The sequence below is a fragment of the Garra rufa genome, chromosome 4, assembly GCF_049309525.1.
Source record: "Garra rufa chromosome 4, GarRuf1.0, whole genome shotgun sequence".
Classification (NCBI taxonomy): domain Eukaryota; kingdom Metazoa; phylum Chordata; class Actinopteri; order Cypriniformes; family Cyprinidae; genus Garra; species Garra rufa.
This window is the reverse complement of record NC_133364.1, coordinates 30,475,376-30,503,009: the sequence shown is the minus strand read 5'-3', so window position 1 is coordinate 30,503,009 and position 27,634 is coordinate 30,475,376. Positions and strand designations below refer to the sequence as shown.

The window sequence follows — 27,634 nt, the reverse complement described above, 5'->3', positions numbered from 1 at the left end:
TAGGCACACGAGGAAAGTAGTGGACCTCTGTCTGGTCGCCAGCCAGAACAAGAGGTACTCCTCGGCCCTCAGGCGCACGAGGAGTCTTAGTCCTTTGTCCGGGAAGAGCCAGAACAAGAGGGACTAGAAATGACTCGGCCTGGTGACCATGCCAGGACGCGAGAGGTATGAGCCTTTGTCTAGTATTCCACGGACAAGAGGGCAATGTAATCCTCGGCCATCAGGCACTCGAGGAGAAAAAAAGGCGAAAAGACTTCTCTTCTTTCTGAAGAAAGAATGCGCCTCAAGAAGTCACCTCCTGGCTAGGGAGGGGGCTGATTATCTCTGAGCTTAGCTTTGCTAAGGTGAGAGGACAAAGGAGCCAGGAGCGGCTCTGAGGTCGAGTTCATAAAATCTGACGAACGTCAGAGGTGAGGACCAACCCGCAGCACTGCAGATGTCCTGGATAGGGACACCTGCCATCAAAGCTTTGGAGGCAGATAAGCCTCGAGTAGAGTGAGCCTTGACTCCCAACAGGGATGGGAGACCAGAGGACTCGTAGGCTGTAGAAATGGCATCTATGACCCATCTACTGATTGTAGGCTTTGAAGCCGGGCACCCCCTTTTTGGAGGGCCGAAACAGACAAGAAGTTGCTCTGATTTACGCCACACAGCAGCTCTGTGGACGTATGCATCTAGTGCTCTAACTGGACACATACAGTTATACTTCCTATGGTCGGGCTCCACGAATGGAGGAGGATAAAACGCCTGAAGCGTAATTGGCTGTGGTGCTAGGGACGGGACCTTGGGAACGTACCCAACTCTTGGGTAGAGAAATGCTTTGGCCATCCCTGGGGCAAAGTCAATATGTGAAGGGGCCACTGAGAGGGCCTGTAGGTCCCCAACTCTCTTTAGAGAGGTAAGAGCTAGCAGCAGCGCTGTCTTTATAGTAAGCATGCGATCTGAGATCTCCTCTATGGGCTCAAATGGAGGCTTGCATAGAGCTTCTAGCACCACGGCCAGGTCCCACGTAGGAACCCTCGGTTTCACTCGAGGCCTCAGCCTGAGTGCACCGTGGAGGAAACGAATGACCAGGGGGTCTCTGCCCACTGAAAGGCCACCGTGAGGGGCGTGGTATGCAGATATAGCCACCACGTACACCTTCAGGGTGGATTGAGCTAGCCCCACGGAAAGGCGAGTTTGTAGGAACTCCAGTACTGTACCTATCGGGCAGTTAACTGGGTCTAAACGGTGTTCGCGACACCATAGAACAAACAGTTTCCACTTAAGGCCATAAAGTTTCCTCGTAGAGGGAGCTCTGGATTGGAGAAGGGTCTCAACAACCTCGGTTGAGAGACCATCTTCTATGAGTTGCGCCCCCCCAAGGGGCCATACCCATAACTTCCACCTCTCCGGGTGGGGGTGGAAAATTGCGCCCCTGGCCTGAGAGAGGAGGTCACTCCTGACGAGGATCTCCCACGGAGAGCCGTCAAGGAGGGCGATTAGGTCCGAGAACCATACTCGGGCCAGCCAGTATGGGGCTACTAGCAGCAGCCGCACTTGATACCGGCGTACCCTTTCCAGAACTCCCGGGAGCAGAGCGATCGGGGAAAAAGCGTACAGACGAAGCCTTGGCCACGTCTGTACCATAGCATCCAGTCCGAGAGGAGCTGGAGGTACTAGAGAGTACCAGAGGGGACATTGCGATGTCTCTCGAGTCGCAAAGAGGTCCACCTGAGCCTGGCCAAACACTCTCCAGATCTGCTTCACTACTTGGGGGTGAAGCATCCATTCCCCGGGCATCGGCCCCTGCCTCGACAGGACGTCTGCTCCCACATTCAGATGTCCAGGAATATGGACTGCTCTCAGAGAGAGAAGTTTTCCTTGAGACCACAGGAGGATCCGGTACGCCAGCTTGTATAAGGGGCGTGAGCGGAGACCTCCTTGGTGATTTATATAGTAGACTACCGCAGTGCTGTCTGTACGGACCAACACGTGACGGTTTCTCAGGTCTGGAAGGAAACACTTCAGGGCCTGGAATACGGCCAGCATCTCTAGGCAATTTATGTGCCAGGAGAAATGGTGATCGCTCCATAGGCCTTGGGCTGAGCAGCCACTCATGACCGCTCCCCAGCCGGTGAGGGATGCATCTGTTGCTAGCGTGACGCGGCGACAAGGAGCTCCCAGCACCGGACCCTGAGAGAGGAACCAGGGTTTCTTCCACATGGCCAAGGCACGTAGGCAGCGCCGCGTGACCTTGATCTTGCGGAATGGGTTTCCCCTCAGGGAGAACCCCCTGGTTTTGAGCCACCACTGCAGTGGTCTCATGTACAGCAGGCCAAAAGGTATCACGCTGGATGCTGCTGCCATAAGACCTAACAGTACTTGAAACTGTTTGACAGTGAGTGACTGGCCTAGCTTGACCGCATTTACTGCAGTAAGGATCGACTCGATCCGAGCAGGTGACATTCGTGCCTGCATCATGGTCGAATCACAAATTACACCTAGATAAGTGGTTCTCTGTAGTGGAGAAAGCACACTCTTCTTGGTGTTGAGTCTCAACCCCAATTTTTTCATGTGAGTGGGAACAACACCTCGATGTTGAACCGCTAACTGTTCCGAGCTGGCCAGGATCAGCCAGTCATCTATGTAATTGAGTATGCGGATGCCCTGGAGTCGCAGAGGAGCCAGAGCAGCATCCACACACTTCATAAAAGTTCGGGGTGAGAGAGCTAGGCCGAAAGGAAGCACTCTGTATTGGTAAGCTTTGCCCCTGAAAGCAAACCTGAGAAACTTCCTGTGTTGGGGAAGGATGGAGACGTGAAAGTATGCGTCCTTTAGATCTATCGTGACAAACCAGTCCTCGGACCTGATTTGAGACACAACATGTTTGACAGTTAACACTTTGAACTTCAGTTTCTTGACTGAGCGGTTCAACTGCCTGAGATCTAAAATGGGCTGAAGCCCTCCATCCTTCTTGGGAACAATGAAGTACCGGCTGTAGAACCCGGACTCTCGGTCTTGGGGCGGGACCACCTCGATGGCCTCCTTCCTCAGAAGGGTTTCTACTTCCTGTTCCATTACCAGACCCTGCTCTGGGTTTACAAGAGTTGGAAATACCCCGCTGAAAGGTGGCGGCTTGGCGCCGAACTGAATGCAGTAACCTTTCTCTACAGTGCGCAGGACCCACGTAGACATATTTGGCAGTAGTTTCCATGCTGCCAGAAATTCTACTAAGGGAACCAGCCTCTCGAGACTGGTTTCTGGATTTATTTGAGGGACTGATTCGGTGACCTGTAACAGCTTACTGGCAGGATGCACCTGAATCAGTCTCTCTGAGGACCCCCGCAGGGGTTGCGAACTCTCCAGGTCCGCTACGTTTCCGGGCGGAACGGCTAGAGAATAATGTTCACGGGAGATTGCCGTGCCCTGTAACACTGGCAGGGTTAGCTGACAGATCTCCTGAGGGCCCCGAGGGGGTTTGGTGACCATAAACTGTGGTGCAACGCAAACCCCCTCGAGAGGGGCTGCCCTCATCGGCCCTGAGGCACAACCGTCAGGGCCGTTTAGCCGAGGACCTCTTAGATTGGAGGACGACCCTCAGGTCAGGCCTCTTCTTAGAGGTCCCCGACTTAGAGCGTTGCTGGCCCCGCCCTCTAGGCTTCGCCGGAGGAGCGCGGGCGGCAACGCTCTGCTTTTGTGCCTCTCTGAATGAGGAGCTCGTACACGGTTGAGGCTGCTCCCGTCTAGCAGCCTCAGAAGAGTAAACGCGGCGAGGAAGATACGTCCGGAACGCCGCCGCCTGCTTACGGGCCTCCTGGTGCCTGGCGACCACAGCGTTGACTGAGGCACCGAAGAGGCCAGTGGGCTGCAGGGGGGCGTCCAGAAGCGTGACTCTGTCCTTCTCTTTCATTTCGGACAGGGTCAGCCACAGATGCCTCTCCGCGGCCACCAGGGCTGCCATAGGGCTCCTTGGTGGCGCGGAGAGCGAGATCTGCCGTGCGGCGCATGTCTGTGACATTCACTTCCTCACCGTCGCTTAACTCTTTCAGCAGGTCGGCTTGGTAGGCTTGGAGAATCGCCATGGTGTGAAGGCAAGAACCAGCCTGACCTGCTGCCGTGTACGCCTTGCCCATCAAGCTGGATGTGACTTTTAATGGCTTGGTGGGCAAGGACGGAGCCTTCAAAGACGATGCCGAGCCGGGGGACAGATAGCTGGTCAGCGTCTGCTCTATCCGTGGCATCGTCTTATAACCGTACTCCTCTGCACCCCCCACGTTTCCATAGTTTTCAGAGGGGTTAAAGAGGCGGTAGGAGTATGGCTTCTCCCACGATCTAGAAACTTCTTTATGAAGATCGGGGAAGAAGGGAAGGCTCCGTTTGGGGGGTGCTGACTTTGTCCGCAGGAAGCGCTCATCAAGTCTGCTTCGCTGCGGCTCATGATGTTGTTCTGCGGGCCAAGAGATGTTAAGCTTGGGGACCACACCAGTCAGCACCTCCATGAGCTCCACATAGTGAGGCGAACGGGGGGGCGGTTGGGGTTCTTCAGGGAACTCCACATCAACCTCCTCGGAGGAAGACAGAAGAAGCCCCGAGACCTCCTCTCGGGGGGAAGAAACCGCAGTGCGGGCTTCCACATCCAAGAGGAGATCGCTCGATCCACCGAGTGAGGGAGGAGATAGGGGATCACCCGTCTCCATACCCTCCAGTAGATCGAGCTGCGAACCCCACGAGTGCAGCTGCCGCTCCGCCTCGGCGGAAGCGGGGCCAGACCCGCGGGGAACGCTGGTGAAAGCCCCCTCCTCGAAGAGGGCTTTCCGGGAACGGAGCACCCGCAGTGGAAGACGCTCACACTGCGGACAGTCAGCCTTTTCGAGGGCTGACTGTGCGTGCTCCGCTCCCAAGCAGACCACACGTAGACTGTGTGTGTCCCCACCAACAATGAAGCGTTGGCAGGGAGGGACACACCGTCTATGTGGCTGCTGAACCGCTAGAGATACTTTCTTTCCCCCTTTGGTTGTCATATTGCTCAAATAAAATGCAATATGAGAAGTAACTTTATCTAAAACTAATTAGATTTAACGTAACATGCCCAACACTGCAAATAAGATAATTTTGCTACCAATTCACCAAAGTGTAAAATTCTAGTTACAAATTGCCATTATAGTGTATTGGTATATAAAGGTTTTTGTTTTTAGCTTTCAGCTATATTTAGCGACATAAGTATTTTTTTTTCTCACCAATTTCAAAACTTCCATCAATAAATCCAATCAGCGAGCTGGGAATGTCAAAACGTCTCTCAATCTGTGTGACAGAGCTCTTCATGTAGCTGCCCTGAAATGCTTTGGCAAAGTACACAAAACTCATGGCAGCCAAAAACATCTAAAGAAGAGAAAGACACAGACAGACACAAACATATTTGGTTAACAATTAATGTAACTAAAACCCAGTATGAGTGTATACACTAGCAAATTATATTCATATTATTTTTAAATGCTAATATACTGGGTGATCTCTAGTAAGTTGCTAAGTTGTTTTTAGGGTAGTCAATGTGGTTATGCCATATTAATAGTATGATATTTCAACCCGATCTCTGTATGTGGGGCATGAGTAAATCATATGAAAACGTACTGATGAGATTCACATACTACATACTTGTTTCAATTAGCCACCAATTTGCCATAAAATACTTATGAATATATTATTTAAACCCAGCTAAATCCTATTCATCTTAAACAAGTCTAAACTAGTACAGGTTTGTAAGTTTAAAGATGGTTTTAGCTGATGAAGGCTGATCTTTCCAGGCTTATCTTCAGCTGACCAGCTGAAAAGTGCCCCTTAAAACACACCAACAAACCCAAAGGCCCAACCATTTTATGGTAGTGAAACCAGTGACAATAACTCACAGGTTAACCATTAACAATTAAGAATAACTTTGAAAATCACCTACAAAACCATTATTTTATAAATAATTTTTCTTATCCAGAGTTGTAAATGTCATTGAATTCAGTATTCAACACTATGGCAGACAGATGGACTTAGCAGTGACACATTGCAGACATATAACCCACATTTTGATGACAAATAAAACTAAAAAGTATTTTTACCACCATCACATTCTCATTGAGTTAACCATTAAAAAGTTATAGTTTGGGTCAGAAGCCATGCCATTGATTAGTTTACACAAAAGAAAGTACACTAATCATCAACTGCCACTAGAACTCTGACTTTCCTCCAAATATTGATCTTCTAGAGACTCAGTTCTTCTTAGCGGTAATGTAAGAAAGTTTCCTAGTAGAATATTGTTTTGGAATGGGAAAACCCTCATGGTTTTTGAGTAATATTTGTACAGTTGAGTAACATTTGTGTGTTGGGATCTAAGTACTAAGTAAAGTCTAGAGTTAAAGGGATCCAGAAATCACCAAAATGAATAATTTACTCACCCTGATGTTATTCCAAAATTGTATGATTGTTTTGCACAGAAAAAAAAAAATCAAACAGGTTTGAAATAACATTGAAAATGAAATATATTTGAGCAAACTGGATGTATCTGAATGTTTAGTAACTCCTTTTGGGTGGTGATATGGTATGCTAAATTTAATGAACAAAAAGTATTTGAACACTGATGCCTTATTTAATGTATGAATGATATCAATTAAAGTGGCAAATTAATGATGCTGAAGTGATTTATGGTGGATGTATGAAGACAGTTCCCATCAAGTTCATATAAGTGTCAGGTAGTTAATGGCATTAACTAAGAACATGATCCACCCACAAATGTCTAAATATGAATTGTCAATATATAGGCAATACATATTTATAGTTAAATGTTATTTAAAACATGTACTTACACTGTTTTCTTTGAAATACTGCAATTCCCAATTGGTTTAATATTTAGCATGCAATGAAATTTACACATTTGTCTGTGACTTTAATGTCTATATATTTTTGGGACCACTTTACAAACAAAATCTCAGACGAAGAGCTGCAACTTTGCAGAGAAAGTCAATAGAAAGTTATTTCATAGTGATGGGATTAACTAAACTGTTAACAATATAATGTCTTTGATCATAATGGGCCAATGTAAACAAGAAACTAAAAAGCAGGAGAAGATAAGTCAAAATTACCTTTAATTTGGAGCAGCATGGCTCTTGTGCCGTCTTCTTTTCCACACTCATGATGCCCTGGAAGCAAACAATATGAATGACAGATGACAGAACAGTGCAGAGCGTGTTAGCACCAAGATCATTATAAACAGCATCACGTTATTGTCGTACAAATAGCAGGGTCCATTGTTCACGGGAGTAAGAAAAAAAATCATCTGAGGGGAAAGACCCCTGAGGGTGGAGCTGAGCATGGATTCAGAAATTGCACCCCATTTCCTGCAAGAGGAAGGGTGTTAGAAAAAATCAAAGTTTTCAAGAATCATGGACAGCAGGGCAAACTTTGTTGATGTTGGTTTTAATGCTGAAGACAATGAAACGTGATGTCCGGAATGCTTTTTGAAAAGAAAGTAGGAAAGACGAGAGAAAGGAAAACCCAATTGTTTGATGCTATTGGCAAAAGAAAATAAGTGTTTATTTATGATAAAAGAGACTAGGGCTACTTGCCACAAGTTTACAACACAGGTTTTGAACACAATACAATTCATATTAACACAGATAAATCATCTCTGCAAAACGTGACAACAAAATCTTTTTAAAAACAACAAGAAAAATGGTTAGTCAGACAGTAATAGATGCAGAAATTGTATGTACCTGTGCTGTTGCCTGTGTCCCTCAGAATGGATGGAGGACTCTGGTACTTTGCTCACAGGTAAGGCTTTATCATTCAATGTTATAACATCTCCTCTAATCAGTAACCAAACAGTCATGTCAATCTCCTGATCATGTCAACAGATCACTGCTCTACAGCGAGGGGGGCTGGGGTTTCTCAGAGGTACAGAGGACAGAGCAGACCAATGCCATCTCATATGCTTTGGACAAACAGAGACAGGGCGCTGCAGTGAAAAGTGAGTGCTGTCACTGGAAATAGTGTTTGGTTTATTGAGCAGCAGTGACTTTCACTCTAGTTCCTGTGCCTGAGAAATGACCCTTCACTCCAATTCAAACTCAGTACTCAATATTGGTTAGAATACTGATTTTGTACTAACATACTACTAACATATATTTTCATTCATTTGTGTGTCAGGTATAAGCTTAACCTTTAACCTTGTATTCACAAGTGACATGTACAAGAAGTGGGTCATGGAGTTTTTACTGCAAGTCAGCATGATTTCTCTCATCTCACAACCTCTCTTAAAAGCACTGGTGACTTTGTTTCAAGCTGCAGTGTCCTGTTTGTATTTACCCACCCGCAAGACAACACAACAAAATAACTGATGAACTCAGTGGCCACATATACAAATGTTACATTGGCTTTGTTTGGCTAAAGGTTTGTAAAATCAGGAGAAAAAAAAACACACAAAACTTTTGTACAACATTGCTCGTTTTTTTGTTTTGGAGTACATAATGAAGCTAAATGAATCCAAGATAAAGAGTCACATTTCTAAGACACATGTTTGAAATAACTGAAATAATCAGATTTTAAATTACTAAAATCGTAACATTTGGCTATTTGGTTATTTTGAATAAATTTGTTTTTAAAAATATGCATCACACTTTTTTCGCACTATTATTATACACTTTTTACACATGTGGGCCTTCTTCTCCACATCTATACCTTTGTATTTAAATTATTTCTAGTCAAAATAAACTTCTTTCATCTTTTCTCTTTGGACAAAATGTGTGGTTCATTAATAATCCATTCTGACAGAGTTAGAGTTTCTGATATTATATCTCATTCCTCACATCACAAATTATTGCACTTTCATTGTAGATAATTATTTGCATCTTAGTGATTGCATGGGGCTAAAAGCCACTCATACAGAATTTTTTTCCATAATTTAACCACTTTATTTTGCACTATAGTTGTGTGCATACAGTTATCTACACTGCAAATAATTTGCAAGTATGAAAATATTTGTTATTTGTATGAGAGTCAATATTCATACATAGATTTAAAATCTAAAAAAAGAAAACATGACAAATGACAAATGTTCTGACAATGCCCTCTAGTGGCCAAATGGCTATTTGTCATGGAACTAATTAATGTTTGGCAGAAGTGTGCTAATCGCTTTTATTTCATATCTGTGCCTTTAATACTACAACAGACCTCAACATGAACATCCAGCTAACAAAGTGTCTGTTTAACAGTGTCACTAAAATAAGGAAGACTAAAATGTTCCAGCTTGTTTTGGAATAAACAGGCTGTTAAATCAGATATTAGATGTACCTGTTGTGTATGAAGATATTTTTGTTGCATTATTCTCAATAAATAGATTATGATCCACAAATAAATTTAAAGATATTCACAAAAATGAAACATATTTACAAATAAACAGAATGAGATCCACAAATAGAGATTAACCCTCTGAGGTCTGAGGGTGTTTTGGGGCCCTGAAGAAGTTTTGACATGCCCTGACATTTGTGCTTTTTTCAGTATCTTAAAAACATATGAATGACCCAAAAAATCTGATTACATTGTAATCAGCACAAATTGGGCTACAAAAATATGTAAGCAACATGAATGTACATGTTTGTGTTTTTGAGAAAACAACGTTTATGCATGCTTAGTGAAAAACTACATTTTTGAAGTCACTGAAATAAGGTCATGAAACACATACAGAATATTTGTTCACAAGACTTTTGAGAATTGGATGTGGTAGGCTAGAGTTTTTTTCTACCAAATGATGTGAAAATCATCTAGTTCACTTTTTTACACAAAACATAAAATAAATTATTATTTTTAAACACAAAAATATTGATTTAAATTTTTGAAGACACTTTTTGTTTAGAATGGCTGTATGCGAGAAGGCGTGAATGATCATGAATAATTCTGTGATTTACACCTGAGAAGACAAAGACCTGTATAATGAGCCACATAATTAGTTATTCAGTCAGATGTTTGAGGGAACTAAGGAAAGAATGAAGGAGGAATGTAAGGACAAAATATGTTTGTAGCTTATTTTGAATAGATTTATTTATCACGCAAAATAACTTGAGATTCACTTGTGAACTTCTTTAACATCTGAAGTTGGTACAGTGCTCTCAGTAAAACAGTTTGAGGAGACTCAAGTAAATGTCAGCAGGATTCATGTGTTGAGCAGGTTTCAGATCACTAAAAAAAAAAAAAAAAAAAAAAAAAAAAAAAAAAAACATCTGTGAGCATGTTAATATCAGGAGCATCATACTATTTATTTATATATATATATATTATGATTTTGTAGTCATAGACTCACGCATTTGTACTGATGTAAAAAGGACATTTTATATCTGAGAAACTAATAATAATTGTTTATCGTGTTAAACATCCACTCGAGAACACAGTATTACTAATACATATTGTCTAAACATACACTCAGTGTAAACCCTCATATTACATCCTATTGTTGTAAGATACATTAATAACTAAAGTAATATGATCTTATAGTCATAAACATAAGCATGCTTTGTGTGTATTAGACACTAGGCCATATTATAACTGTTAAGCTTAAATGTGAACACTATAACCTTTATATTGCATCATTCTTTATTGTATAGACTATTAAAAACATCCTGGCATCGTGAGACATTTAGATGCAGTGAAATGAAATGTACTTTATAATGTTTCACTTGCTGTAGTCAGGAATTATAGTTGGCAAAAAGTCTTAACTGGTAAAATGTGTGCACATTCTGTCACAGTAATAACTAACAAGTAGGCTAATAAAAGAAAAAAAACTTACTCCTGTAAATATCTCCTCTGCTGGATCGCGCTGTGTCTCACATAATGTTCATCTTCTGAAGTAAGTTTTATTCTTGACAGCGCGTCTTCTTCCAGAAAGGGCTAACTTGAAAGAAACTTCTTTCTCCTTTGTTTACCGTGATGTGGGCGTCTACTTTTGGCGCGGCGCCCTCACGTGGACGATTATACTATGAAAAGCTAGAACAGCTCGTGGGCGTGATCTAATTTAAAAATAATGAAGCAGACAGGAGAGACTGGACATTGTGTTGGTTTCATATTGATTACTTTATCACAGAATATTTGTTTTTGATAAAACTTACTTTGTTTAAAAGCATACATATCAAGCTTTGTCTAGACATATTGCTCATGTCTCTGTGTTGTGTATTGGCTGAGTTATAGTCTATTTTACTGACCCGTTTCTGAATGAAGATCACGGAGATCAACGCGGCAGACAGCACACCCTTTTTGTTTTCTTTATTTTGCAAAATCACAATGTTTTTTTGTTTTTGTGAGTATATACAAATAAAAGTAGACCCTTTACAGATTCGATTGATGTACTGTTTTTATCTGTACAATCAGAAATGACAGAGTAATTGAAGTTCCTTTTGGGAAACTGCCTCAAAACGCCCCAGGGCGTTTTTTGACCCCAGGGGGTTAATCAGCAACTGGGGGTTCAGTGCCTTGTTCAAAGGCACTTCAGCCATGGGTGTTGTGGGTGGAAGAGAGCACTGTTCATTCACTCCCCCAACCTGCAACTCCTGTCGGCACTGAGACTCAGCCCCCTGACCCCTGAGGTTACAAGTCCAACAAGTCTAACCACTAGGCCATAAGCACCCCCTGAAAAAGCCTGAACATCTGAGATGGTCCTCACTGCAGAACACAAGATCCAGAGGGCAAGGTTGGATCCAGATACCTAAATCTACATAAATCCACCCACTGATCCCCGGACCCATCCATCTCCACCCCTAAACCTATTCATCGCCACACCCTAGATGTGGATCCAACCCCACCCCATGGATCTTGTGTTCTACAGTGAGAGGCTTCTGGAATATCTAGGCTGCCTTTCTTTATCAAGGTATTAGGATCAAAGGAAAGGCCATTCTCATCCTGTCCATCAAGCCTCACAGTCCACAATTACTCTTCCATCTTGGGGAAAAAAAGAGAATGACTATAGCAACTTATCTCTCAACCAACATTACATCATCCCTGTAGGTCCCAAAACTTACCACAAAGCCTTGCCAAAAAAAAAAAAAAAAAACATCTGCACTGGTAGGCAAGACTTATATGAGGTGCATGTATACAAGGCCGACCTGCTAAGACACCTGGATAAGGATTAGGTACAACAATATAAAAGAGCTCTGTTGGGTCACAGACCAGTTTTTGCAGGCCACCAAGGAGATGGTCCATGCCATCATCTGTTCCATGGCAGTACTGGTGGCTAAGGAGAGGCATCGAGAAGAAGAATGAATCGTAATTTTTTTCATTCATTGTTCATTTATAAAGCACATTATAAACAACCCAAGGTTAGTGCTTTACAAAACATTAAATCATTCCTCTTTGATGCCTTGCTGTCACCTTTTGGCCTCCTCTTCGACGCTGCCATCTTGGCCTTCGAGAGGTTTTAGAAGGCAACATGCCAGTCAGCTGATTCAGAGGTTCATTCCATGCTGGTCTAGGTCTTGTGGGGTTGCTCCAGCCAGCACCCTCTTGCTCCTCATACAGCCAGTAATGGAAACAGAGTACTCTTGAGCCTCTCAAGCTGAGAGCTTGGAGGTCGAAGCAGCAGTCTTACTTGAAGCCTTCTGAGGAGAAAGCAGATCTGGGGACTGTTATCCATTTAAAGAAGTCTTTAGGAAAAAAGTGCTGACGGCATGCAAAGGTGGGGGAAGTGACTGGTATCCCTTCTCCCATTTGTGTTCCCGTCACCTTGTGCACTTCAGGACACAATGGTTCCCAGCAAAACTTGACGTGTTTCCCCGAAGATGTTACAGTCTTGCAGAGTTCACTCCCTCAAACAAGACTTGTAGACAAAGTTGTTTGGTATTACCCTGGCACCAAACACAGTATTAAACACAAATCACCTGAGGTCAGTCCCAAGAGACTGATCGCCCAGGTAGATTGTGTAGAAGCATAATAGCTTCTACGTGTATCTCAGTGGGCCCTGTGTACGGTGGAACCTCGAGCAGAGTCGGGTGATGGAACAAGAAGTTCAGTCCCTCTTGGCATGTACTGTTAAATACAACTGCTCTCTGTCTATCTCATAACTGCATATAAAATATATGAGCCGTGACACTTTGCTACACATGCAGGAACCGTCTGATCACCCTTGCGTGTGTACACTTGTTGCAAACTTGACAAAACTTCACCTCTACAGCAGTGCTAACAAGCATATGCATTAAAGACATTGGAACTGCAATGCTACAGCACTGTACAGCATTGTAATGTATGTTTTATCGTATTATTATGCACGTCGAGGGGGCTAGTTGGCCACCACTCTAGCTAGCAATAGCTGTAGCAAACAATAAGTGATCGATCACCGATCGATACAACATATAGCGCTTACTGTTCTTGCCAAAGTTCAGCAAGTTTATCCTCTTTCTCGATAGTCCAAGTCGCTGTGGCGCTGTCATGTTCATCTTTTTCTGTGGTTTTCTTTTCTTTAGCTTCTGATTGGTCATTTCCAGTTTGATGAACAAATTGGCTCGTTCAACAGCACACACGTCACGCCTTCAATCCAACAGCTCCCGAAGTTTTTTGACATGTTTAAAAATGATCTTGAGGTCGGGAAGGGCTCGTAAGGCACTCTGCTCGTCTCGTAATTTCTCACACACCATACGCCCCGACCATATGAGTAGAGACGATTTCCTCCGATAACCAAAAAAATCGCATGCGAGCTCGTACGACCTCAAAAACACTGTGTACGCCCATCTTTATTTTATAGAAGATAGTACCAGAAAGACTTCTTATTAGCTATTCACATGAGTAATAAGCTTGATTCAGATTTGTGAGACTGATGTGACTTATGATTTTCTCAACCTCAGTTCTTGTCTGACTACAGCTTAAAGACTCACATAGACATGAACGGTCTGTCCACCGATCACCCACCTGAATCCATCAGAGAGAGAGAACATACTCATACATTGTTCAGTGTATTTTGTACTAAATTTAGTTACAGTAAAGTCTTTTAAAGGGGCCTCTAAAACTGCACAAAACAAACAAAATTCCTATTGCGAGTAAATATGTGAACTATTTCCTTTACCTTGTAAGTCTTTCCATTGTACGTGCACCTCCTCTTAACGGCAAAAAGCAAATAAAAACAAACTCTGAATCTAATTTTGCAATATAAGAATTTCATGAAATAATCAATGAAAAAAATGGGTATTGTTTTACTTTAGAAAAAAATAGGATTAATTGACACTTCTTTTGGGTTTTCTGTATTTTCCGCTTGGACTTTCTTGTGTAATCTGGGATTTACCCACAATTATAGCAATATTTTTTGGGATCTTCAATTATATTTTGAATGATTGAAGATCCCAAAGAGGAAATCTAAATAGTTTGATATATAAAGTAAATAGAAACCAACCACAGAGATTGCAGGCACACAAACACAGTGGAAAATGTTAGACAAAGGTGATGCACTGACTTTTTTTCCACTTGAAACTCAATCTTTTAATTAAGAGGTGAAATATGAAGCAGGGCTTGAACTGTGGGAATGCTTCAATAATTCTCACTTGCCTCGACATTTGGAAACTCTCAACACTCATGCATCATTCCTTCAGGACAAGTGATCTCTAAAACACAGTTGAATATTATTAGGAGAGAGCAACTCTTTGAAAGTCTACTACTAAAGACTAAATACTAATATATTTGGTATTGGTGATTACGTTACAAAATCAAATGCACATAGAAAACAAATTTTGGCCAATAAAATTGCAATAATGTCCCAATTTGCACACAATTTTTAATAGTATTTGTAAACATACAAAATACTTTTATTTAATTTGCAATTTTAAGCTAACAAATTTAGCTACATGCTAATGCAAACAAAACCAACCTATTAATTCTACAAATTCAATATTTGATGAACCTCAAAGGATTTGTAAAGTCTTGCAGGTTTTTAAAGTTGTTTAACATAAACATTTAGGCTTTAAAATGGTGCTGTAGATAAAACAAATGTACAAAAAGTACAAAAACATAAGCGTGCTACTACTTTCTGAAACTTACACTTTATACTGTTCTCTTACAACAAGAACCATTAGTAAGTTTCTTCAGTCCAATCCTCTTGCACTGATGGTACATACTTTTGGTGGTTGGCCAAGAAAAAGCAGGACAGGCCATAGACAAATTAAACAAAAGTTTATTACTTCAGCTCAGGTGGTTAAAATGGCCAAACAGCACCAACAACCACTAGTAGCCTCTACCAAATCAAAAATAGAGGTACATAATCATAACACTTTACCAAATAACCTAACAACCTACCTACCTTACAACAATAAAAAAATGTACACATTAATATAACTAAACATTAACAGAGTAGGGGAAAGTGGGGTGAGTTGTGCCAGTTTTTACTCAAAGTGACTTTATAGTGAAGCCATGACAGTAATCCCTCCAACTTAAGCATGTACATATATTTCAGGATGTGGTGCATCCCCGGGAACAATAACTTTGGATCTGAAATAAACTGATTCAGAATTATAGCTTTCAGAAAAAAAAGTGGTCTTGTGGCACAACTTAAGTTGTGCCTTTGGGGAGAATACATTGGGGTAAATTGTGCAAGTGATTATTTAAGTTAAAAAGAACATTTGGTCACACTTTATATTAGGTGGCCTTAACTATTATGTACTTACATCAAAAAATAAGTACAATGTACTTAACGTGGTCATATTACATTGCAAAACACTTTTGCTTCTATTAAGGTGGGATATGGGTAATGTTAGGGACAGGTTTGGTGATATGGGTATGTTTAAGGGTGGGTTAGGGTGTAAGGGATGGGTCAACAGTGGTAATTACAGAAAATATTTACAAATGTAATTACATATAGGTTTTAAAAATATATAAATACAATGTAAAAACATGTATGTACACAATAAGTACATTTGACCAAATTATTAATTTAAATGTAAGTACATAGTAGTTAAGGCCACCTAATGTAAAGTGGGACTGAACATTTTAATATCATGAACTGTAATGCTATATAAAATCAAGACAAATTCAATACAAAATTGCTCATTTAAGGTTACCCTATTAAACTATTGGCATGTCATATTTTCTACCTTTTCGGAAAACACAAAAAAACTCAAATACACAATATATGATATCTGTGAATAATTAGAACGCTGTCTGTCAATTATGTAACATATAGGAAAGAAGTTACTTATGAACATTTCTGAACATCCCATTGTGACTTAGGCCACTTAAAAAACTGACAAACAGTGTTGGGCAGGTACCTTTAAAAAAGTAATTAGTTATAGTTACTAGTTACTTCTCACAAATAGTAACAGAGTTAGTAACTGAGTTACATCATTATAAATATAACTAATTACCAGGCAAAGTAACTATTGCGTTACTTAAGAAAAAAAAATCGAATTTAATATAACTATAAAATAAATATATAACATTGTACACTAATTACACTATTTTGATGTTGTTGTGGGACAACGTCAGAGACACTATCAGATTCAACATATTATAAATATTATCATTACTATAGTGGAACAATAAAGCACAATACATGGTTTAGAACTTTAAATAGGCCTATTTATTGCACAGACCGACGCAGAGAGACTCTTTTTTCCTGGGCATAATTTGCACGTTACATAAACATTTTTGCCTTTCACCTCAGCGAGGGAAAAGTAGTGCTTATACTTCCAGTTTGCGAAAGCTACCTTTGACCTTGTTGGACTTGCCATCGTTGTGACTCCTGGATGTTGGTGTGTGCCACTGACCGTGCATGTGCTTCAGTGCTTATGTGTGAACACCCGCACTACTCTGCCTCTGATTGGCAAACAATGGAAATTTACTCAATTTTTCTCATTTACACCACGTTAACAGATACACCAATCATCATCACTGGTTATGTGTCCCGGCCCCGAACACACACAAACACACACACTCCAGAGAAAGAGAGGTCCTATGGCTGAGGGAGACGCAGCTCGCATGAAAACCGCTTCAGTGTTCTCAGTTATAGTAACGCGCATTTTATTGTCAGTAACGGTAACGGCGTTGTAACGGAGGAAACAGTAATTCGTTTGATTATTCGTTACTGAAAAAAGTATCGCCGTTAGTAATGCTGTTTATTTATAGCGCCGTTATTCCCATCACTGCTGACAAACAGCAGGTAAATCAAACACTGATGAGGCACGGTCATCTTTTTACACAGATTATCCCCTGTGGGTATGTAGGTCTAGATCAAGGATGCCCAACCCTGTTCCTGGAGATCTACCATCCTACAAAGTTCAGCTCCAACCCTAATCAAACACCCCTGAACCATATAATTAATCTCTTAGGTAGCATGTGATAATTACAGACAGCTGTGTTGGAGCAGGACTGGAACTAAAGTCTGCAGGTAGGTAGATCTCCAGGAACAGGGTTGGTCAGCCCTGGTCAAGATGGTCTAGATCCGGACTATTACTTAACATCCCACTGGCACAACTTAACCCTGCCCCTTTGGCACAAATCACCCCAGCCCGTCAATTTTGAAAGACTAGCATGATCCCACAGTTTAGAGCTAACATTATGCTAACTGTATAGACTCACTGTGTAGCCTACTAAAGCACCAAAACATCTGTGAAATATTTTCAAACATGTCTATAATTGTTCAGAAGCAACAATCAAAAAACCTTGATCATAAAATTTTTATCAGTTTTGTTTTAGCTAAAATGTGTTTAGCCCTCATGCCATGTTTCTCTCTTCTTTGGGGGATGAGTAAATTGGATGGCTCTTCAAAAGTATGTGGTCACATGACCAATTTCTCCTATGGTTTTCTAGAAATATGAATATTTCTAGAAAAATTAAATATGGATCTTGGTAAAAAGGAATAAATTGACTTTCATTATGTTTTTTGCTCAGTTTGCTCTGGCACAGCACAAATTTGGGAACTGAAGTGCCACCTCTTCCTTTTTGTGCTGACAGATGGGCCAGCATAATCTAGGACTCAGAATCCTTGCTTTGTGTTGTACTTGTTCATATAATAAATGAGGTGATTTAAAGTAAAAAAAAAAAAACATATTAAACCATAATCATTTAAATAACCAAAAAATAATGGTATAGGCTAACATGTAAGGTAAGCTAAGCACTCCAGAGAGGAACTTACACCAATACTACTATCGTAAGAAAGTAGTCAAACTGGAAAATTTTCACCAAAGACATAAAATTTATTCTTTTTACCACACTCCACAACCATGAGATGTTAATAAAATGTGAAAAGATGCGTGTACCTCCAAAACCTCTTATGGTTACTGACCTCAGTGCAAAAAATACCCAACAGTAGCTTACTCATGGTAAAGGTTGTCACATATTGTAGGATTGCAGGGAGGTGGAAGTCAAGGTGGTTGAGGAAGGACATAAGGAACACTGGTGAGTGCAGATTTGCAGTAGGGTTTCAGAGGGTCTTCTACAACCCAGTCATATGCAGTCTTCTCACAGCGGTTATTGTCTTCAACCACACCATTTCTTCATATGCAAGACTGCCCACCACAAACACCTATTAGGTAAAATCAAACAAGAGTACCTAGTGTTATTTGGCATATACCATGAACCATACAGACTTGATTGTGTCAGCTACTTTCCATTAAAATTTAAATGACTTTAAATGTCAGTTAACTGTCCTTAGGTGTTGTTTTAAAAGTGGTTCATCACCAGATTGATTAACAGATCGTTGAAAGGTGTAGAGAAACAAAGGACTGGCTACCACTACTTTCAAACTTCAAAGTCAGCTTCAAGCCAGGTTTTTTGATTATAATGACTCTATAGCTTAAGTATAGTTGTTTGATACTACTTGAATGTTGTTCTTTGAATGTATAAATAATAGAAATACAAATTTGTGTATTAGATTTAGGAAATAGCTGAAATCTGTTTAGGCAGAAGGTCAATCAGTTAAACCTAGTCTCGGATTTCACAGACAAACTCTCTACATTTCACATAGATATGGGAGGTAAATTTGTATAACGCATTTTGGAACAATACACACTTTTGACTTATGAAGCCTAACTTCAGATAGTGGTCTCCTGGTCTGGATTTTCATCGCATTTTATGATAGCTGAAGTTACATTCCCATTGCCAGAAGAAACACCATTGCCATCCTGTTCTGGTGCTTTTAATTGGGCCTTCAGTGCTCGCTTCTTTTCGCGATGAGACAGTCTATTGTACAGCACTCCACACAGTACAAAGGATGCAGCATACAGACCATAAATAAGACCCAAGAAAGAATTTCTGTAAAGCAAAAAAATGTATAAACATCATATTTTATGACTGCAAATTGTAATGAAAACATACGCTCAGTATGAGGAACAAAAGCAGAACCGTTGTTTTTTACAAGGGTTGCAGAAATATCTAATTTGAGCTCATGGTGGCGCTACAGGGCTTAAACAGGTAACTCTTAAAGGGGTCCTATTATGCTTTTTCACTTTTTGAATTTTAGCCAGTCTGTGGTGTGTATGTTTGGACACTGCAATGTGCCATGGGACGGCTGGTATAAACACAAGCATAAACACAAGCATTGACTAGAGTGCCCGAGTCAGAACCGTAGAGCGTCACAGACGTGCCACAGCATTGACTAGAGTGGCGATCAGTTCCAGTGGCCGCATCAGAGCCGTAATGCGCCACAGATGTGTGCAGTGTGTGGTAAGAGATATATTTATCATACAGTTTAGATGTGTAGTGTTTTTTTTTTTTTTCAAATGCATAAACTTGCACTAGACTAGGCTAGGCTAATCACTGATGATGTTCCTTGATAATGTTAATGTTCTTTGCTCGTTTTCTGTAGCTGCTTTTTAAATAACTAAGGAAATTTAAGCATTATAATTAGTAACTTATAATGTTTTTACTCAATTGTTGTCATATTAAATACAAATTAGGTCATAGTAAAAACATTAGGCTGGTTTTAGCCTTATGCTGGAGCTGGTTTCGGGCAATGAAACTAAGCATGTAAATAATTAAATAAATTAGTATGATAGTATGATGGATTGCAATCTCATAGGCTGACGATAGGACCCAATGCTACTGTAGGGTATTATTTACTCATCCTCCATGCATCCTAGGTGTATATGACTTCTGTCTTTCAGACGAATGTAATCTGAGTTATATTAAAAATTATCCTGGCCCTTCCAAACCAAGTCAATAAAGGCCTCCTGTAGCAAAACAATGTGTTTTTGTAAAAAAAAAAAAATCCATATTTAAAACGTCAGAATCACTTTAATGATATTTTAGCAGTTGTACACAGAGTTTGCTGATTGGCAGGGGGCGTGGCAGTGCTGAATCACTGTTTTAGCTGTTTGCCAATCACAATACACTGGGACAGCTAACCAATCACAACATGGGCCTTCATCAAACCCAGAACTAATCGAGCCATTTGTGCCAGGCTGGGGAGAAAGCTATTGTAATAATGTAAATTATGTAAAAAATATGGCGTTTTTCAAACCACCAAGCATGAGAGCATGTTCTACTACACCCCCAAAACTAAATCAAGACTTTGTTAAAGAGTATAATACGACCTCTTTAAAATATTATGTTTGTTCTTGTCATTCATTAACATAAAAGTTTTACAGCAACAAAAACACTAAAGTATCATACAGCTTGGTTTTTTGTCCCTTAAAAAGTTTTGACTAAATTTCATATGGTAACATACATATGAGACCCTGGACCACAAAACCATAAGCATAAATTTTTTGAAATTGAGATTTGAGATGTATACATCATCTGAAAGCTGAATAAATAAGCTTTGCATTGTTGTTAGGAAAAGACTAAATTTGGTCAAGATACAACTATTTGAAAATCTGGAATCTGAGGATGCAAAAAAGGTCAAAATACTAAGAAAATCATTTTTAAAAAAGTTGTCCAAATGAAGTTCTTAGCAATGCATATTTTGATATATTTATGGTAGAAAACGTACAAAATATCTTCATGGAACATAATCTTTACTTAATATCCTAATTATTTGAATTTGAATAAACTGGTTTTGGGGTCCAGGGCCACATATTTTTAGGAATAAACTTCAGATAACCTTTGCCAACACCAATAAATAAAATAAACATATTAATTAATTGTACTGTAATTTCTTACTAGCTGCAAAAGTTAAAATGTTTGTTTGTTTATTGATTTTTTTTAATATGTTGAATTTCTCAAAGTAGCCAAATAAAAGTTTACTAACCTGAAGGCAATGGAATCATAGATACGACATGCTCCTCTCCCTCCGCACTGTTTTGTGCCCCATTTCAGACAGGTCCTGTCAATCAAGGCTCCAAAATAAATTGTAGGGGGAATGCCACCTAGAAAAGTTCCTCAAATAAACTTTTTTCCTCTGTTGTTTTATAATCTTGGGTTGAAAATGACTATAAAAGAAATCTTCTTACCCAGAGTCCGCAAAAGCAAAGTATGCATACCAATAGCCAAAGACTTTAGTTCTGGATTTATGGATCTAACAGAGGAACAGTCATGAGGACATAAATGCATTTGAAAAACGAAGATTACAATATCTGTTTCTCATTCAGAAATGTCCTAAACAATGTATTACATTACTGTATTACACTCTGCATACTATATTACATAGTGTTTCTTAAAGACAATCAAGTCTTTCAAAAGTGCACTGTTGGGAACAATCATTACCTGAGCAGAATGATGTAACCTGGGGTGGCTGCACAAGCTGAGAAAAATGAGCCAATGACTGTCACCGCCATGTAGAACTTAAACATGTAGTCACAATCACTCCTGCGAGGGCACTGGCCCAGCACTGCTGACATATTTGCATATAGGAGAAGCGACTCTCCAATACAGGTGCAGTTGTGGAATACCTTTGAAAAGAATCAGATTATGTCAGCTTTTACATTACCAGCAAATGCAGTATGGTCTGAATGTCTGAGACTACAGTATTCATAATTTCTTCATCATTTCAAATTTACAACAACAACAAATATATGACATTAAATGTAGGTCATAAATTGGTTTCATAAGGAGATATGTCAGCAGTTTCACGTTTGAGTTTGTGTACTCGAATGCGCCACCATTGTTATACATGGATGTTGCATACTATTAACCAGTGTTGGGAACTTACCTTTAAAAAAGTAATTAGTTATAGTTACTAGTTACTTCTCACAAATAGTAACTGAGTTAGTACCTGAGTTACATCATTATAAAAGTAACTAATTACCAGGCAAAGTAACTATTGCGTTACTTAAAAAAAATCTAATATAACTATAAAATAAATATAAAACATTGTACACTAATCTACACTATTTTAATGTTGTTGTGGGACAATGTCAGAGACAACTATCAAATTCAACATATTATTATAAATATTATCATTACTATAGTGCAGGGGTCTTCAACTAAAACGGCTCGAGGTCCAGTAATGAACCCTGCTCACCAGCCGAGGTCCGGACAATTATATATAAAAAACTATTTATGGTTTTTGCGAGACCAGGGTATCTGCAGCATATTTTATCTTAAATTCTAGACATTTAAATACATTTTTAAAGACCTGAACAAAACATAAATTAATTAATAAATAAATAATTAAAATGACTGTAAAAAGCATGAATTACAATTCAGATGCAGGTTTCACAAAACAAAAAAGATTTCTTAAATTATAAACTTCACATTCCAGCCTTCAAGAATCAAAAGTATCAATTCTCATATTAATTTAAACAATTATTTTCAATCAAGTATTATATTAATTATATTTATAAAATTATATTTATAAACATATATTTACTGCCTTAATTGTTTAAATTTGTATAACACATTATCTTGTCGATCCATCAGTTCACATTTACAACTCTACGTGTTTGCTGCTTAAAACCATGGATTGATTTTAGAGCTGATTAAAGATCATTCTCTTCCAGCAGGAGGCGCTATCAGATTGGTACACAAAGCAGCGCCGCAGCTGACTTTCAAACGTGCAGCGCTCATATTTATTCAATGGACAGCCTTGTAAAGTTTCATCGCAATTCTGGCCTTTTAGTCACCACATTTAAGACAACCTGAAATCATAATTAAGACTTTCTTAACCCCTAATAATACTGCAGACATCAATGAAAATTAAGAGCTTTATTTTAAACACCAACTTTCATAAACAACCCTTAAGCCTACACAAAATACGTTTCTTTTTATTTTTCCCTACTATGTTCGGCGCACAAGAGAAATATTAGGGTAAATTGAGTAAATATTAAGTAAATTAATATCAGCTTATGAAGTATATTCGTCTATCATTGTCTCTGAGAGAATGTGCACGTCAGATGCTGAAAGCGCTGTTTTTACTTTCACTTTAACATATTGCGCAGTTTTTGCTTTGCTTGTGTAATATCCATTGTATCCAAATATATTTACAATATTTTGCGACGTAACCCCAACATAATGCGTTTTCCATCAACGTTTTTCACTCATTGAAAGCTACGTCTGTCTGTACGCAATGCTTGACGACCCCAGCTATAGTGGAACAATAAAGCACAGTAGATGGTTAAGAACTTTAAATATTTATTGCACAGACCGATGCAGAGAGACTCTTTTTTGGGGGGCATAAGTTGCACGTTACATAAACATTTTTGCCTTTCACCTCAGTGAGGGAAAAGTAGTGCTTATACTTCCAGTTTGTGAAAGCTACCTTTGACCTTGTTGGACTTGCCATCGTTGTGACTCCTGGGGTGCTTTTCATTTCTTAGTTTTGCATCCTCGTTTCCTTTCCTTGCTTCCTTTCCTCGCTTCTTAGCTCCACCCCCTTAGGATACAAGGGAAGGATTTAAGGAAAGGAAATGAGGACGGAGGAGTCAAAGGAGGAATATTGGAATATTCTTGACCACTCAAGCGTCACTTCAAATCGTCATCAGCTGCACCAAATGGATCTGCCCATATGTTGTTAAAGTTCGTTATTTAAGGCATTCATAATAATTATTAACAAAGCAAGATGCCCTGTTTAAATATATGACATTATTTACAATGCAAAGGTAAAATATAAATGTAAATTATTATGACATATCTGAAGGGGGAAGAGTGAGTCACGTTTAGTCGATAAAACACTTCCGCGTAGGATACACCTGTGTCCTCACTACTCCTCACTACTCGATCCTTGCCTCCTCACGGTGCAATTAAAGAATTGAGATGTCCTACAAGATGGCTGAGCTTGATCGGTTTCCGGGTCATAGGATGGAGGACGGAGGAGCGAGGAAACGAGGAGGGATATTGAAAAGCACCCCTTGATGTTGGTATGTGCGACTGACCGTGCGTGTGCTTGTGTGTGAACACCTGCATACTCTGCCTCTGATTGGCAAACAATGGAAATTTACTCAGTCTAAGCCAATCATCGCGTTCTCAGTTACACCACGTTTACAAACACACCAATCATCATCACTGGTTATGTGTCCCACCTCGGCCCCGAACACACACACATACACACACACACACACACCAGAGAATGGCTGAGAGAGACGCTGCTCGCATGAAAACCATTCTCAGTTATAGTAACGCGCATTTTATTGTCAGTAACGGTAACGGCGTTGTAACGGGGGAAACAGTAATTCGTTTGATTACTCATTACTGAAAAAAGTATCGCCGTTAGTAACGCTGTTTATTTGTAGCGCCGTTATTCCCATCACTGCTATTAACAGTATATTTGTCTGTGGGTAAAACAGATAGCAACAGGCATGTAGATGTCTGAAAAAGTGGGAATAGCTTACCATCTCCTTGCCAACCCCACTGGAGGTTTGGCAGCCAGCGAGGCAGGGGGAGGCATAGGTTAAGCCATTATTGGCACATATGGGATCCCAGTGCTTAAGAGAGCAGGAGCAATCCATGTTACATTGAGAAATGAGTGTATTCTGCTGGTAGGACACCTCTGGAGCCCTGTTAGAAATACACTGAATAAATAAACCACTTAATATTAAAGGCTGTATCAGCGATTCTAGGCTGAAACATAAACTATCACATTCAGCTGACGTTTCTTCGCAATCCAACGTCAGGGGGTTGGTGTTGTGGATTTTGTGAGGGAGGCAGAGCGAAAGTCCACAACACCAACCCCCTGACGGTGATTGGTTGGAGCACTGTTTGTTTTTCTGTGGAATGGTTGGTAGCACCGATTGTTTTTTTTTTTTGCTTTTTTGGCATATCTCAGAGCCTAGGCTGACCACAGAGATGCGTTTTTTTTTACAGCCAATTCATGGGGCAGGCAGCGAGCGGATCGTGAAGAAAGGTCAGCTGAATGTGACACTTTATGTTTCAGCCTAGAATCGCTGATACAGCCTTTAACTTAATTTACACTAAATAGAGATAAAAAAAATGACCCAGGTGAAAAAAGTGCACCATAATGAACTTAAAGTGCCATTTTCACACACTACTTTTGTACTTAATATACTTAAAACTATTATTTAGTACTACTTAAGATAAACTTAAGATTGTCTAAGTGTACTCGACTTTGCTGTTTTGGGACAGCATGAATATGAACTAAAATGTGCTTCCATAAAGTATTTACGCGGAAAGCGCTTCACTTTTTGTACGTTATGTTACAGTCTTATTGCAAAACGGATTAAATTCATTATTTTCAAAATTCTACAAACTATACCCTATAATGACAATATGAAAGAAGTTTGTTTGAAATCTTTGCAAATTTGTTAAAAAAAACATGTATATAAGTATTCACAGCCTTTGCTCAATATTTTGTTGAAACACCTTTTGCACCAAGTCTTTTTGAGTATGATGGTACAAGCTTGGCACATCTTTTTGTGCAGTTTCTCTCATTCTTCTTTGTAGTACCTCTCAAACTCCATCAGGTTGGATGAAAAGCGTCAGTGCAGATCTCTGCAGAAATGTTCAAATGGGTTCAAGTCTGGGCTCTGGCTGGGCCACTCAAGGACATTCACAGAGTTGTCCTGTAGCCACTCCTTTGATATCTTGGCTGTGTGCTTAGAGTCATTATCCTGTTGAAAGATGAACCATCACCCCAGTCTGAGGTCCAGAGTGTTCTGAAGCAGGTTTTCCTTTAGGATGTCTCTGTACATTGCTGTACATCTTTCCCTAGATCCTGACTAGTCTCTCAGTTCCTGCCACTGAAAAACATCCCCACAATATGATGCTGCAACCACCTGCTTTACTGTAGTGATGGTATTGGCCAGGTGATGAGTGGTGCATGGTTTCCTCCAGACATGACACTTGGCATTCAGGCTTTCAATCTTTGTTTCATCAGACCAGATGATTTTGTTTGTCATTATCTGAGAGTTTTTCAGGTGCATTTAGGCAAACCCAAGGTGGACCGTCATGTGCCTTTTACTGAGGAGTGGCTTCCGTCTGGCCACACTATCATACAGGGCTGATTGGTGGAGTGCTGCAGAGATGCTTGGTCTTCTGAAAGATTCTCATCTCTCCACAGAGAAATGCTGGAGCTCTTTCAGAGTGATCATTTGGTTCTTGGTCACAACCCTAACTAAGGCCCTTCTCCCCAGATTGCTCAGTTTGGCCGGGCAGCCCATTCTAGGAAGTTTCTTGGTGGATCCAAACTTCTTCCATTTACAGATGATGGAGGCCACTGTGCTCATAGTGCTTCAATGCTGCAGAGATTTTTCTGTACCCTTCCCAAGATCTGTGCCTCAATACAATTCTGTCTCAAAGGTCTACAGACAATTCCTTGGACTTCATGTCTTGGTTTGCGCTTTGATATGCACTGTTAAGTATGGGACCTTTCCAAATCATGTCCAATTAACTGAATTTACCACAGGTGGACTCCTAACAAGCTGTAGAAACATCTCAAGGATGATCAGTGTAAACAGGATGCACCTGAGCTCAATTTTGAGTGTTCATGGCAAAGACTGTGAATACTTGTGTACAAGGTAGATTGATATGCAAGGTTTAGAAATGCCTCCAGGTTTTCTTCAAGGGATCAGTTTCCCTGCTCAACACACAAAAGGCGAACTGCAGAGATGTCCATGATGACGTGAAAATGGCACACAAAACTGTAAACTCACTAACCAAAACACAATTTAAAAAAAATCTTACATAGGCCCTGCCTTCTGTCACAGTTTGTTGGCAGCGAAAAGTGAACCGAAACATAAAAAATGTAAGTACTAGCAATAATGAGATGCACACAGCTGAACTAAATGACATATTGACTAATAACCTAACTGTTGACTAATGAAGAGAAAGAAGGCAAAAATGAAAACAGTCCAAGTGGTGTGTGAGTGTGACAAATAACTTTTAACTGGTAGTGTATAAATGCTTGAAGGGTAAGTAGTTATTATCAAAATTGCTATTGCTATATTACACATTAAGAATTGGAGTCTCTGAGACCAAACAGAACATGAAGGTTAAAAGATGAAGTTCCATTATTCCATTAACTGCTCAAATCTGCCAGAGAGAATGATGGTAACAAACACAATGAATTTTAGTGTTTACCCTTGATATGACACTGTAAGTCCAGCCACATGTAAGTTGTCACATTGCAGGAAATACTGAACAAGGATCGAAGAGAAAGACAGAACAGATGCTGCAATGCAGAACTTGGATGCTCCAAGAATATTCAGTTTGAACTTCTTCATTATAAACCCCCCAGTGACGATTCCCAAAGCCACAGCTGGTAAATTTAAAATTCCTGGAAAGACAAAATATCAATGAATTCATGATACTTCAATTATATATATAT

At 40.1% G+C, this 27,634-nt stretch overlaps 1 protein-coding gene across 4 annotated transcripts in view; it reads right to left on the bottom strand.

Moving 5' to 3' along the window:
• LOC141333814 (solute carrier organic anion transporter family member 1C1-like) overlaps positions 1-27,634 on the bottom strand; it is a 59,018-nt gene that overhangs the window by 12,704 nt on the left and 18,680 nt on the right. Inside the window, exons 9-15 of one of the 4 annotated variants that reach the window (XM_073838960.1) lie at positions 27,388-27,583; positions 24,684-24,849; positions 21,622-21,806; positions 21,369-21,433; positions 21,167-21,284; positions 18,989-19,230; positions 15,141-18,502 (exon numbers count right to left, since the gene is read on the bottom strand). The exons of the other annotated variants lie outside the window; for them this stretch is intronic. Coding sequence (XP_073695061.1) covers positions 19,011-19,230; positions 21,167-21,284; positions 21,369-21,433; positions 21,622-21,806; positions 24,684-24,849; positions 27,388-27,583 — 950 coding nt within the window. The 3' untranslated portion in view covers positions 15,141-18,502; positions 18,989-19,010. Of the gene's footprint in view, positions 1-15,140; positions 18,503-18,988; positions 19,231-21,166; positions 21,285-21,368; positions 21,434-21,621; positions 21,807-24,683; positions 24,850-27,387; positions 27,584-27,634 lie in introns of those variants that run through there. 4 annotated transcript variants of the gene reach the window in all.